At 44.2% G+C, this 13200-nt stretch overlaps 1 protein-coding gene across 2 annotated transcripts in view; it reads left to right on the top strand.

Annotated features, from left to right (window-relative positions):
* Positions 1–13200, top strand: part of CLNS1A (chloride nucleotide-sensitive channel 1A) — a 42086-nt gene that overhangs the window by 23992 nt on the left and 4894 nt on the right. Inside the window, exons 5-6 of one of the 2 annotated variants that reach the window (XM_033948718.1) lie at positions 3901–4074; positions 4376–4463. In XM_033948718.1, coding sequence (XP_033804609.1) covers positions 3901–4074; positions 4376–4443 — 242 coding nt within the window. In that variant the 3' untranslated portion in view covers positions 4444–4463. The remainder of the gene's footprint in view (positions 1–3900; positions 4075–4375; positions 4464–13200) is intronic. The other variant, XM_033948719.1, reaches the window with a different exon arrangement.

Genomic DNA, 13200 nt, shown 5'->3' with positions numbered 1-13200 from the left:
CAGCCTTGCGCTCTATAAATATGGTAACTGTTCTCTCTGACTGAAGAAGCCTAGCTCTCTGTGAAAAGCAAAGCCCTCTGGGGATTTAAGTCCACAGAGCACACTTTACTTATACATCTTAGCATAAACACTTAGGCCCAGATTCACTAAAGATAGCGACTCAATCGCAGTTGGCCAATTTTCAAACAGCGTATTGATTCACTATCAAGTTTGCATGCAAATGATTTGCACGGAGGTGTAAATCATTTGCATGCAAACTCACTGACTCAATCGCTCAGTGAGCGATTGAGTTAGTGCAGAGCTCTGACAGTAGTGACAGGAGAAACAGCCTCCTGTCTCTGCTGTCAGAGCTTCTGCTTTTTTTTTTTAATGGGACAGATGTTCTGTGTGACTTAAATGCACACCATCTGTCCCATTAAAAAAAAACAACAATCGTGGCGCCCCCCCTCCCGAAGGACCGTTACCCTTCCTGCCTGCTCCCCCGAAAAAACTGGCAGGAGGGATGCCCACTCCCTCCTGCCACGACTCCCGCCAGCCCACCTGCTTTCCCCCAAAAAACCGGCAGGAAGGATGCCCACTCCCCCACCCTGCGCTGAATCTCCTGCCTTCGGCATTTGCATCTCCCCCTCCCTGCACTGAAATGGCAGGAGGGATACCCACTCCCTCCTGCTATCGCAATGCCCCTTCCCCTGTGTTCTTTGGTGTTAGGAGCAGGAGGAACCGTAAACACCTCCTGCTCCTCCGCCTGGCCTACTACGCAGGGCCTTATGCCCTGATTGGCTCAAACGCCTCAGGCCCCTCCGAGGAGCATGAGATGTTTGAGCCAATCAGGGCCTTAGGCCCCTCCTGTGCATCACATGATGCACCAGGGAGGGGCCTAAGGCCCAGTGGCTTAGCAGACTGGGCGGAGGAGCAGGAGGTGTTTGCAGTTCCTCCTAATGCCAAAGGTATGGATACAGGAGGGGCATTGCGGTAGAAGGAGGGAGTGGACATTCCTCTTGCCATTTGGGGGGGCGTTGCGTTGCGGGGGGCGCATGTTTGTTGGGGGGGCATTGCAAGCGGTGGGAGATTTCTTTTTTTTTTTTTAAATGGGGCAGATATTTTGCATGTGTAATACACGCAAAAATATCTGCCATGGGGGAAAAAATGAAAATAAAAACAGGCAGACCTGTCTAACACAGTTACTGACAGGTCTACCGCTCTCGGGTTTTAGGATCGTAAAACCTGATGCAAAATAGCCAAGCAAATGTTAGTGAATTAGTCGCTTGGCTATTTTGCATGGGTTTTTACAAATTTGCATGGCCAGATCGGAAAATGGGCGATCAAGGGGAAAAACGCACAGTGGGCCATTTTGTGAATTGGGTTAGTTAGCAGCTATCGTCGCTAAACCTGTGAAAACAGGTTTAGCGATGATCACTGACTGAATCGGGGCATTAAACTTGTTCTTATACAAGAAACTGAGTAAATGCCCACATAAGGTGGGGCAGAATAATGAGTATCATTACCTCATTTTTTCCTACTGGCCATTCCTCTCCCTATGCACCCAACCATCCTTTTAGCTTTTGCCATTCATTGGCCACTTTAAGATCATCATATGATCACACCCAAGTCCTGCTTCTGTTTTGTGCACAAAAGTTCTTCACACCTTAAACTTTACTGTTCCTTGGGTTTTGGCAGCCCAAATGCAAGACTGCATTTCTTAGCATTAAATCTTAGTTGCCAAATTCTGGACCATTCTTCAAGCTTCATTAGGGCCTTCTTCATGTTATCCACAACATCATCCGTAAAGAGGCACACTTTACCAGCAGTATCATTTACAAAAATGTTAAGAACAGGCCCAAGAACCAAACCTTGTGGCACACCACTGGTAACATCACTTTCCTCAAAAGAGCTCTTTTTACCACTACCCTCTGTGCCTTCTACTCAACCAGTTCCTAATCCAGTCTTGTCACTTTGGAATGAGCCACATTAGTTTCTGGTAACCAAGTAACATAATAAATTATGGAAGATGAGACCAGTATGGTCCATTCAGTCTACCCAAGAAGGTAGCTAGAGTTGTACCTGCTGCTCTGGCCAGGTTACACTCCTCTGTGTCATGTTGAAAATATGAAGTTAGTTTTGCTTTGATTCATCCCCTTTCTATATAGGGATCTTCTATGTTCATCCTACATGTTTTGAATTCTAGGCATCCACCACCCTCTCCATGAAAAAGTATTTCTTGATGTTATGCCAAAATCTGCTACCCTGCAACCTCAATTCATGTCCTCTCTAGATCATCTCCTTCTCTGAAACAGTAGATCTTCTCATGCAGTCTGCATATAACACTTCTGGACTCGCATCCTCATAAAGGATTAACGGAAGCACCTATGCTGCTTCCTCTTGCCACATGCATAAGCCTTGCCATTTCTGGGTGCCGAGCCTAACCTAGTTTATTAAAATTTATATACTGCGATCAGGGTGGTTTTACAGTGTACAGCACTGATGGCAGATTAAGTGCACATTTAAATGATGATGATTTTCCATGCAAGTCTAGATTTGATTTTCATATATAGTATAGTCTAAGTACATGAACTGGCATTTCCTGATGACATTGTTACAGAAACATCCTATGAGCATTTGGGTATTTTGTGCACAAAAAAAAAAAATCTATATCAATACTATGGAAACTCCGCACCATAAAGAAATACTTTGACGACTCTTCATTCCGCCTCTTAGTACAATCCTCCATCCTCAGCACACTGGACTACTGCAACATCATCTACCTGAGCTCCACAAAGAAAACCATCAGGAGACTAAGGATGATCCAGAACACCGCTTTCCGCCTCATATTTAACCTGAAAAAATGGGACCATATCACCCCTTTCTAACACAAACTCCACTGGCTCCCACTAGAATCCAGAATCATATTCAAATTCGCCTGTTTTTGCTACAAAACAATATTTGGTTTATCCCCAAGCTACATCACCCCTCACTTCACCCTTAACCACAACTATAAGAACACCCGTAAAATTCAACTCTTCGCCTTCCCCTCCCTAAAACTATGCCACTCAAAAAAATTCCTGGGCAAAACCTACGCCTTCCAAGCCGCCAAACTAAACCCCTGGCTAGCCCAAATGGTCCTCAAGGCCTACAACTACCTTGACTTTAGAAAACTACTCAAAACTCACCTATTCTGAGACCAAGACTCTTAAAGCCCCTTTTCAATCCTCCTCCTCCCCCCCTTCTGACCTACTCTCTCCCCCCCCCGTCGCCCTCCTCTCCCCCCCTTACCCTCTCTCCTTGCTGTTTGCAACTCTATGATATAATTGATATGTAACCACTTGTACCTACTCTCTCCTTGCTGTTTGCAACTCTATGATCAATTTGATATGTAACCTCTTGTAATCTCTGTCTAATTAATGTGAACCGCCTAGAACTCTTTGGGGTATGGCGGTATACAAAAATAAAGTTATTATTATTATATTAGATTTGCAGTTGGTGTATAATATGACTTAAATGGGGCCAGTTTGTGCCTTTGCAAATTATACATTAAGTGCATCTTGTTGCTATGAGGATGACCTTTTTCTTTGGAAGAGAAGTGTCTAATCGGAGACTATTTTCAAGTTTCTGTTTTAGAATTATTTCTAGAACACCTTTGCACTTTCTGGTGTTTTTATAGGAGGATGGCACAAATGATTTAATGGGATAATGCTCTGGCTGTACCGTGCCAGTTATTTACCACTTTGGTGAGGAGAAAATTTTAAAATATAAACAGGGAAACTTAAAAAGTGCATTAAGGTTCTTTGTGTATTTATAATGGTCTTATGGCACCAAAGCATTGTAACATTTTCAAAAGGAATCTGAACAGTGTGGAACTGTTCTGAATCTGGAAGGAAATGTCTTGTGTTTTTTTCTCTGCAGAGCGAGCACAAGGAGACATTTCCACATTTTACACATATGAAGAAGGATTGTTACATTTAACTTCAGAAGGTCAGGCTACGCTGGAAAGATTAGAAGGCATGTTGGCCAACTCTGTAGGCAACCAGCACACCATGGCTGGAGTCCGATCAGAAGATTCGGTCAGAGAATTTGAAGGTAATGTTTATATCTTTTTGGGGTTATTGTAGGAATAGAATAATTTGTACTTAACATAGTTGTCTTAATTTTGTCTTGAAGCACATATAGATTGCCTTTGAGTGAATATAAAATTGTACTCGTTTTTGTGGTTTTCTCTCTCATTTTTTTACTAGTTGAGATATCGGATATATGAAATAATAAAAATACTCATTTAGGCAGTTCTTTTTTTTATTTGCAACACCAGCATAAGGAGGTGTCCTTTTGCATTTGTGTGGTATTGTACTGTGAAGTACTGAAGGGGATTTTGCTTTGCTCTCAGATGGAATGGAGGTGGACGTGGCTCCAGCAGTTACAGGACAGTTTGATGATGCAGATGTTGATCACTGATTGAGAAACTCTGTGTTAATGTAAGTTTGTTTTTTTGCCTTAAACTTTGTCATCTGTTGAGGTTATTTGACTTGATAGATTTCTTACTTCTGCTGTTTGTTTTTGGGTACCTGAATGTTGAGGTTCTGTCGTGGTGGTTTGGTGTATTTTACTGCCTGGGGGATGAATTCTGATGATGTAGTGACAAGATGATTCTTTATTACACTATTTTCCATTACGTAGTCTGATATTCCTGCTGTCCATTTTCACATCTGTTGTGACCACTAGGAGGCGGTACTCTACCATATCTTTACGCTCGAGAAACTTGCTGGCTCCAGGCAGTGGGATTATGAAAATTCTTTGTTTGTATCTGAAGCTAAATTCTATATTTATAGTACTGTATTTATAGGACCAACGAACTTACCTTGAGAAATGTTAGTAAAACTTCATGGAGCATAATTAGGGGGGGGGGGGCATATTCTAGCCAGTATCACCCTTAGAACCTGTAATGTGGCAGCTTAAAATGCAGTCTATGAAATTAGAATCTAGTTAAGCATATGTGTTATTTTGGTCAAGCATATTCTGAGCAGTTACGTGAAGCAATGTTTAATCTTTCGTATCAGAATCTATGTATTTTAGTAGCTGGTGATGGAGTTTGTCAAAGGTTAGTCTCAGATTCCAAGAGCCCTGAGATTCTTAACACACATTGGCAGTACTCATGTTCTGAAGGTAGTGACTGAAATTTGATTACTAAAAACATGAGCCATCCTAAAATTAGATACTAGAAAAGAGTTGATAGAAAAATAAATAGTAAGTCAGCCAGTTGAAAGTAGGCATGAATCAAATGATGCATCTTTTTATACAGAGAAAAGTTTAGTGTGTGGGGTTTTTCCCCCTTTCTGGGGCTCGACTTTAAAATGTTTCCATCTAAGTTCAAAGAAGCATTTTAATGCCTTAAAATTACAATTGCTTTAAATGTCAGTCCTCCATCTACCAGCATGAACATAGACAAGGCAATGATACAGCCTTCAGAATGCTGCAGCTACTCTCTCTTATATAGCCATTGCACTGCACCATACTACTCCCACTTCATCTTGCTGGTTTTATAGATATTTAATATAGCTTTCCAACCTGCCTTTAAGCTGTTTCTCCCTAAAGTTGTGAAAGTCAGTTTTGTGCTTTCTCAGCACAACTGATTGTAGGGAAGAGAATTTTGTTCTTAATGATTTACCTAAAAACAAACTTTGAGGAAGCATACAATCTTTGATTGGGCAGCTGGAGTGCTGCATTCTGGTTGGCTCTGCGTCCTACTTTTCAGCTATCTGATAGGGAAGTGATGTCGCGCTCCAATGAGGTTGTCGCGTTTAGAGGTGAAAATCACTCTCCATGAGGTTTCAGAACTGATAACGATGCACCAACTAGAAGTGTGAGCAATGGCCATAAGGAAAAAAACTAGGTAAATATTTTTCGGCCTTCTTTCTCTCTTATCTCTACTACTAATCGTTTCTACTATATTTATGTAGTCCTGTACACACAACAAAGCTTACAAACAAGAGAAAGGATTAGAGAATTATTTATTCTGAGAACAATTGAAACGAACATGAGTACTAGCAGGTGTATAGGAGGTTAAGAGTTAAAAACAGCAAAAGGTGGGCTGTTAGCCTTGATTTGAATAGAGCCAGAGATGGAGCATGATATACTGACTCAGGAAGTTATTCTGGGCACAATAAAATAAAGATTGGAGTCTGGAGTTGGCTTTGGAGTAGAAGGGTACAGATCACTTGTTTACTCTTTCCAAAAATGCTGAGACTAGGGGACATGCAATGAGGCTACTAAGTAGTAGATTTAAAACTGGAGAAAATATTTCTTCACTCAATATGTAATTAAACTTTGGAATTCATTGCAAGAGAATGTGGTGAAAGCAGTTAGATTAGCAGGGTTTAACAAAGGTTTGGATAATTTCCTGAAAGAAAAGTCCATAAGCCATTATTAAGATGGACTTGGAGAAATCAACTGCTTATTCCTAAGATAAGCAGCATAAAATCTGTTCCAGTGCAAAAGTGACCAGTGGCTTGACCAGTGGCTTATTCTCTTATACCTGCAAATTTTACATCTTTTCCGCTCCACCTCCTTGTATCGGTGGATAGTGCTCCTTTCCTTAGTTTTTCCTCTCTCCCCCCCCAAATGATTTATATTTTTTGGATTTTAAGCAGCAGTTTGAGACTTTCCAGTGCTCCATAGGTTCTCAGGATTTCTGGGACAGTTCGGCCTGTGAAAAGATACAGTCTCTGGATCAGAGGGCTGTAGTTGAGGGAGGGGAGCACCCCTCTCTCAGGGCACTTACCAAGCCAACCTGCACTAATTCTTAGGATAGCTGTTTTGCCTAACTGTGAATATTACTAGGAGTTAGTACAAAACCCTCTGAAAAATGTTTTCTTCTCCCTCTAAATTCTTTTGCAAAACAGACTAACACACACACACTAACTCCTTTTAAAACTGAATATAGCATTTATTAGCAACAGAAAGAAAAATAATACATCACCATGGCTCCCAGCATCCTAGCCACCAATAAGCTCATCACGGTCAAGCAGGAGAGCTCCATGGGAAAAGATCCTGGCAGTACGTCTACTCCACAGGTGAGCTTCCAGCTTAACACTGAGGGGCTTCCTTTTATTATAACATTTACATGCAATGTTCAACTTCCTGTGGCTATTTCCCGATTATATAAAAGTAAATAAAAAATAAGTTTATCAGTCTGTTCTGATCATCAGTTCAAATATGGTTCAGCTTAAAATAGTCGACTATATTTTTTCATATACAGAATGATACATATTCGGAAATATGAGCGGTTATGTCTGAGTTATGCAAAATAAGTAGAAAACAAGTTATATCATAAAAGACAGCCTGTTATTTTTAGTACGTAAAAGTTCAGATCTAAGTCAGCCAGAACAGATGTTCTGGCTGAACGTTCTTTTTGATCATAAAAGCTTCCTGATAAGAATACAGTTAAGCTGCAAGTCAGCAAGCAGTGATGATAAGAACTGGGTTCATTCAGAAGGCAGACAGAACTCGGTTCATCTAGAAGTCAGCTAGAACAGCAGTCAATTATAAACTAACTATAACTAATTATAAAACCATGCGATGCTCTACAGATAGCTCAGGGCATGTTCCCCTGGAAGTTCTGTTCACCCCTGATTTATCAGGTGCTTGAGCACAGGCTGAGTTGCCTCGTGTTGGTCCAGAGAGCTGCAGTGAGTGCCGGCTGTAGCGGGTGTCTTTCTCTTCCCCCCCCCCCCTTACAGCCTGAAGACGCGTAAGCAGCTAGTGGGGTTGAAAGTTTCAGGCTCTGAGCCTGTCTAAAAGCCAGCCTGAAGAGACAAGTGGCTGAAGAATCCTCTATGCTTGTCTGAAGCAGAAATCTCCATTGTCCATCTGCAGTGTGAGTTGATGCAGTCGGAGCACTAAGCACTTTTGTGAGTATAGTCTATTACTCTCTATGGGAGACTTCAGGGTGATTCAAGAAATGGGGCTTCCTATAGGGTCCTCCTCCTCAAAAACCCCTTTTCTGAATTTTTGTACATTTTATAGAGCTCTCCCAGGCCATCTTAGATGTCTCAGTTTTAATTTAAAAACCTCGACCTGTCTCAAAACACCTTGTCTTTTGATAAGACAATTTCTATGGACTCAGACCTTTCTACCCTTGTATCATGCCAGTTTTGTGTTGGATGACCGGCTGATGAGCATCCATGTGCCGTGGGGCATGTGAGGTAGGTGAGAGCACTGGGCTTAGTCCCCTCTAGTCTCTCCAGGGTCTTGGAGTCACAGCAAGCTTAAATGTTGGGTCAAAAATCCCAACTAGGGCTCTTAGATTGTGACTTAGCATTGTAAGCAAAATGCAAATATGCAGATGCTTTGGAACCCTTGAGGAGACAGCAAATGTTCCTGCTAGGATTCTAAGGAGATCCAGTTCAGGGATTTGACTCTGATTTGTAGAGTTTGCTTGGAGCTTATATGAATTATAACGTGTCTGCACAGCCTGGTAGCATACCTGTGCCTGTTCAGGGGGGTTTACCTGTACAGAGCGTGGTCCAGGGCAGAAAGGTGCTCCACAAGAACCAGGGGACCAGTCAGAAAAAACTAGTATGTATGGAGGTGAATTCACTCACACACAGTGAATCCTGAGGTTCAGAGGATTCCGGGTTGCTAGTGGGCACTACCAACCAAGAGTCTGTAGCAGCCCTGGGCTAGGGAGAGGACCTTGGGCGCCCTCTTCAGAATGCGCTGTTATCCCGCTGGTCTCTGCAGAGGAACTTGCTCTAGATGCCGTTGACCTGGACAGCAGAGGTGCATCAATTGCTATGAGTGGAGATACTATCCAAAGACTTGCCTCTCCGCATTTCCTCCTGGTTGATACTGATGACAGATGCCAGTCTGTGGCTGGGGAGGTCAATGCGAGGGTAACCCGGTCCAGGGCCAATGGTTACTATCTCAGAGAAAATGGTCCATCAACAGATTGGAACTAAGAGCTAATTGCCTAGCTCTGCAGTCATTTGAAAAGACCTCGGAAGGCAATGTGGTCAGCGTCTTCTCGGACAATGTCACAGCGGTGGTATACATCAATAGTTATTGTTTCGCTGGGCAGATATATTTTATCTATTTATAGATGGGATTTATATTCTGCACTATCATTCAGTTTCTAGGCAGATTACAGAACAGAATAGTAATCGGGTATTTTTCTCTGTATGTCCTGGCAGGCTCACAATCTTAACTACCTGGGGCAGTGGTGAATTAAGTGACTTGCCTAGAGTCACAAGGAGCAGGCTGGAATTGAATTCACAACCTCAGGGTGCTAAGGCAGCAGCTCTAACCACTAGGCCACACACCCCTCCCTCTTGGATGATTGGTGAATCAGGGCTCCCACCTACAAGCTGTTTTTGCAACGCAAGTAGGGCAACTTGTAAGCAGACTATCTCAGTAGTTAGACTATGGATTGGGGGAGCGGTCCTTTTCCCGGAGTGCTTTCAACAAAACTGTAAGGTGCTGGGAGAGACCGTCATTCAATCTAATGGTGTCAGCGGGCAACAAGAAAGCTGCTTTATTTTTCAGCTTGGTCAACCGTGGCTAACAAAGGAACGGTTTTATTTTTTTCCCCATTGCAAATGATAGGCTGGAAGAATAGCGACCCATCAAGGGATGGTGATTCTGTTGGCCCCGGTTTGGCTGCGTCACCCGTAGTATGCAGATCTAGTTTAGCTACAGCAGAATAAGCGCCATAGACTGCCACGTCACCCTGCGCGGCTCTCACAGGGTCCAATTGTCCTGGAGAGTTTTGGGAATGCTTTGGACTTATGGAATAGCTCTTGAGCTCTTGGCTCTATGGAAGAAAGGTTACTGAGATCATAGCTACCCTCCTACGATCTAGGAAGCTGACTATGGTCGCAGCCTATGCTAAGGCTCGGAAGACCTTTCAGCACTGGTGTGCGGAACAGAAGGTAGGCCTCCGATTTCCAGTCCTATCGCTTCTTCAGGACGGACTCAAACAGGGCCTGGCAGTTGGTTCTCAAGGTACAGGTAACAAGCCTCTCGTGCTTTAGGGCCCGACTGTAGAAGGGATCTTTGGCTTCCTATCCGGTTTCTGAAGAGAGCATTGCGATTGCATCCTCCCATGCAACTACCATTTCCAGCATGGAATCTTAACATTGTGCTGCGGGCCCTCAGGAAAGCCCTGTATGAGCCCTTACGAGAGGCATCGCTGATGGACCTGACTGTCAAGACTATTTCCTGGTTGCCATAGCCTCGGCAAGAAGAGTCTCAGAGCTTCAGGCTTTGGTAGAGAGTCATTCCTCAGATTTACGGAGGCTGGTGTGTCTTTACACACTGTTCCTTCTTTTCTGTCAGCGGTCCATATCAATCAGGAGGTCTGACTGCCTGCGTTCCAAGCTAGAGGCATGAAGAAAACGGACAAAGATTTTATTGGAGGAGATTTTTGTCTTTCAGATCATCTTTTTTGTGCTCACCGGTCCTGGCAGACTGGGAAAGCCAACCTCCAAGACTCCTATTTCCAGATGGATCTGCATGGCTATTTAGTCTGCGTACATTGACTGGTAAATAGCCACCAATCTCTCTAAAGGCACATTCTACCAGAAGTGTGGCTTCCTCATGGGCAGAATCTCAGGCTGTCCTGCCCAAGGGTAATCAGCCACCAATCTCTCTAAAGGCACATTCCACCAGAAGTATGGCTTCCTCATGGGTAGAATCTCGGGTTGTTCTGCCCAAGGAGATTTGTAGGACAGCTACATTGCCCACTTCCATACTTTCACAACATTTTACAGAGTGGATTTATTGGCTCAAATGGACTATGCATTTGGGTTCTTGGGTGCTATCAGCAGGCTCATCTGCCCCATCCAAGACTCAGCCTACAGCTTTGGTATGTCCCACTAATCAAGACTTGCATTTATTTTGCACTGGAAGGGAAAATTAGGTTCTTACCTTGATTAATCCTCTTTCTAGTATAAAGAGACATGATGCCTGCCCTGTCAGATGTCAGTTAAGCCTGCTTCCTGTCTCACATGTATATGTCTGTCTCCAAATGATTGTCTTAGAGCAACCAAAAGAGTATGACGATAATTGTGTTGCAATAGCTCACTATGACAAAAAGCCTGTGGTAGAGCTTATAACAGCTGTTTAAATGCTAGTGCTGGTTGCACGCAGGTAGGTTGCTTGTTTGGGTCCATCTTGTTGTATTATGTTTCATAAGGTGTAATTAATTGTCTTTATTGCAGAGCAGAAAAGACCACTGTGTTGCAGAGTTCCCCGTGCCCTCCTTGTGATTTCTCTTCTTTAGGGGCGATCGACTGCTTTAGTATGAACTGAGGAGATGGGGCACTATCTATTGACACAAGGTGGTGGAGCCGAAAAGCTGTTGTAGAGGATTCCTTCTGCAAAACTCTCAAGTAAAGGAGAATAACCTACTGGTCAAGACTCACATCTCTTTATACTGGAAAGAAGATTATCAAGGTAAGAACCTAATCTGTCCTCCTTCTTGGGATCTTGCCAGGTACGCGTGACCTGGGTTGGCCACTGTTAGAAACAGAATACTGGGCTTGATGAACATTTGATCTGTCCCAGTATGGCAACTCTTATGTTCTTAGATAAGTGACTTACCAGATGAACAGTCTTGTAGAATAATACATGCTTATACTGTTTCATGTTTTTTCTATGATAAATGTGCATAGTTGTGGTACAAGAGATAGTTCTGTTTACTTCAGACTTGTCTCTTCCCAGATGAAAAGTCTGAGGGAAGAACAGATTGTCCAATGCTGATTGAGTGCTTTTGCTTTATTTTATAAGATTTCAAATAATATTCCAAGCATAACATCTTGTATAGAAAGTGTGGTCAAGACACCATAATATTAATTTTAACTTTCGATTCCAAAAATTAAATCAAGACATACTGTATATCGAAAACAAAGTTCACTTGATCTCACTCAAGTCTAAGACTTAGAAAAAGAGTAATTTAAATTAACATAAACGATAATAGGTGCAGCTGTTCCTTCATTCTCAAGGCGCTTCAGGAAAAGAAAATTAATTAAATGAGACGGTTCTTCAAAAACATAGGCACTAATCATTTTTGCCTAAAGAAGTTTTGTTTCTGGTCATGACCACCCTTTTTGGAATTGAGTTCTAATGTGACTGCGTGGAAGGGAAAGGAGGTTGAGGTTAGGAGTACAATCCACAAGAAACATGGGGGGGGGGAATAAAGTCTGATACGAGTACAAAGCATTTTATACCTTTCTACAAGTTGAGATGCAAGAGTCCATTTTACTTCTCATCCACCCAATATTTTCAGGTCTAGAGTTATAACTTGTATTTTTCCATCTGATTTGTTACTCCCATTTACCGTATTTTCACGCATATAACGCGCGCGTTATACGCGTTTTTACCTACCGCGCATACCCCTCGCGCGTTATATGCGTGAGCGCGGTATACGAAAGTTTTCAAACATAGTTCCCACCCCGCCCGACGCCCGATTCACCCCCCCAGCAGGACCACTCGCACCCCCACCCCGAACGACCACTCGCACGCGCTCCCACCCGCACCCGCATCCACGATCGGAGCAAGAGGGAGCCCAAGCCCTCTTGCCCGGCCGACTCCCCGACGTCCGATACATCCCCCCCCCCCCGGCAGGACCACTCGCACCCCCACCCCGAAGGACCGCCGACTTCCCGACAATATCGGGCCAGAAGGGAGCCCAAACCCTCCTGGCCACGGCGACCCCCTAACCCCACCCCGCACTACATTACGGGCAGGAGGGATCCCAGGCCCTCCTGCCCTCGACGCAAACCCCCCTCCCCCCCAACGACCGTCCCCCCCCAAGAACCTCCGACCGCCCCCCCAGCCGACCCGCGACCCCCCTGGCCGACCCCCACGACCCCCCCACCCCCCTTCCCCGTACCTTTGGAAGTTGGCCGGACAGACGGGAGCCAAACCCGCCTGTCCGGCAGGCAGCCAACGAAGGAATGAGGCCGGATTGGCCCATCCGTCCTAAAGCTCCGCCTACTGGTGGGGCCTAAGGCGCGTGGGCCAATCAGAATAGGCCCTGGAGCCTTAGGTCCCACCTGGGGGCGCGGCCTGAGGCACATGGTCGGGTTGGGCCCATGTGCCTCAGGCCGCGCCCCCAGGTGGGACCTAAGGCTCCAGGGCCTATTCTGATTGGCCCACGCGCCTTAGGCCCCACCAGTAGGCGGAGCTTTAGGACGGATGGGCCAATCCGGCCTC

The sequence above is a fragment of the Geotrypetes seraphini genome, chromosome 6 (assembly GCF_902459505.1).
Source record: "Geotrypetes seraphini chromosome 6, aGeoSer1.1, whole genome shotgun sequence".
Classification (NCBI taxonomy): domain Eukaryota; kingdom Metazoa; phylum Chordata; class Amphibia; order Gymnophiona; family Dermophiidae; genus Geotrypetes; species Geotrypetes seraphini.
This window is presented reverse-complemented; position numbering and strand designations above follow the sequence as displayed.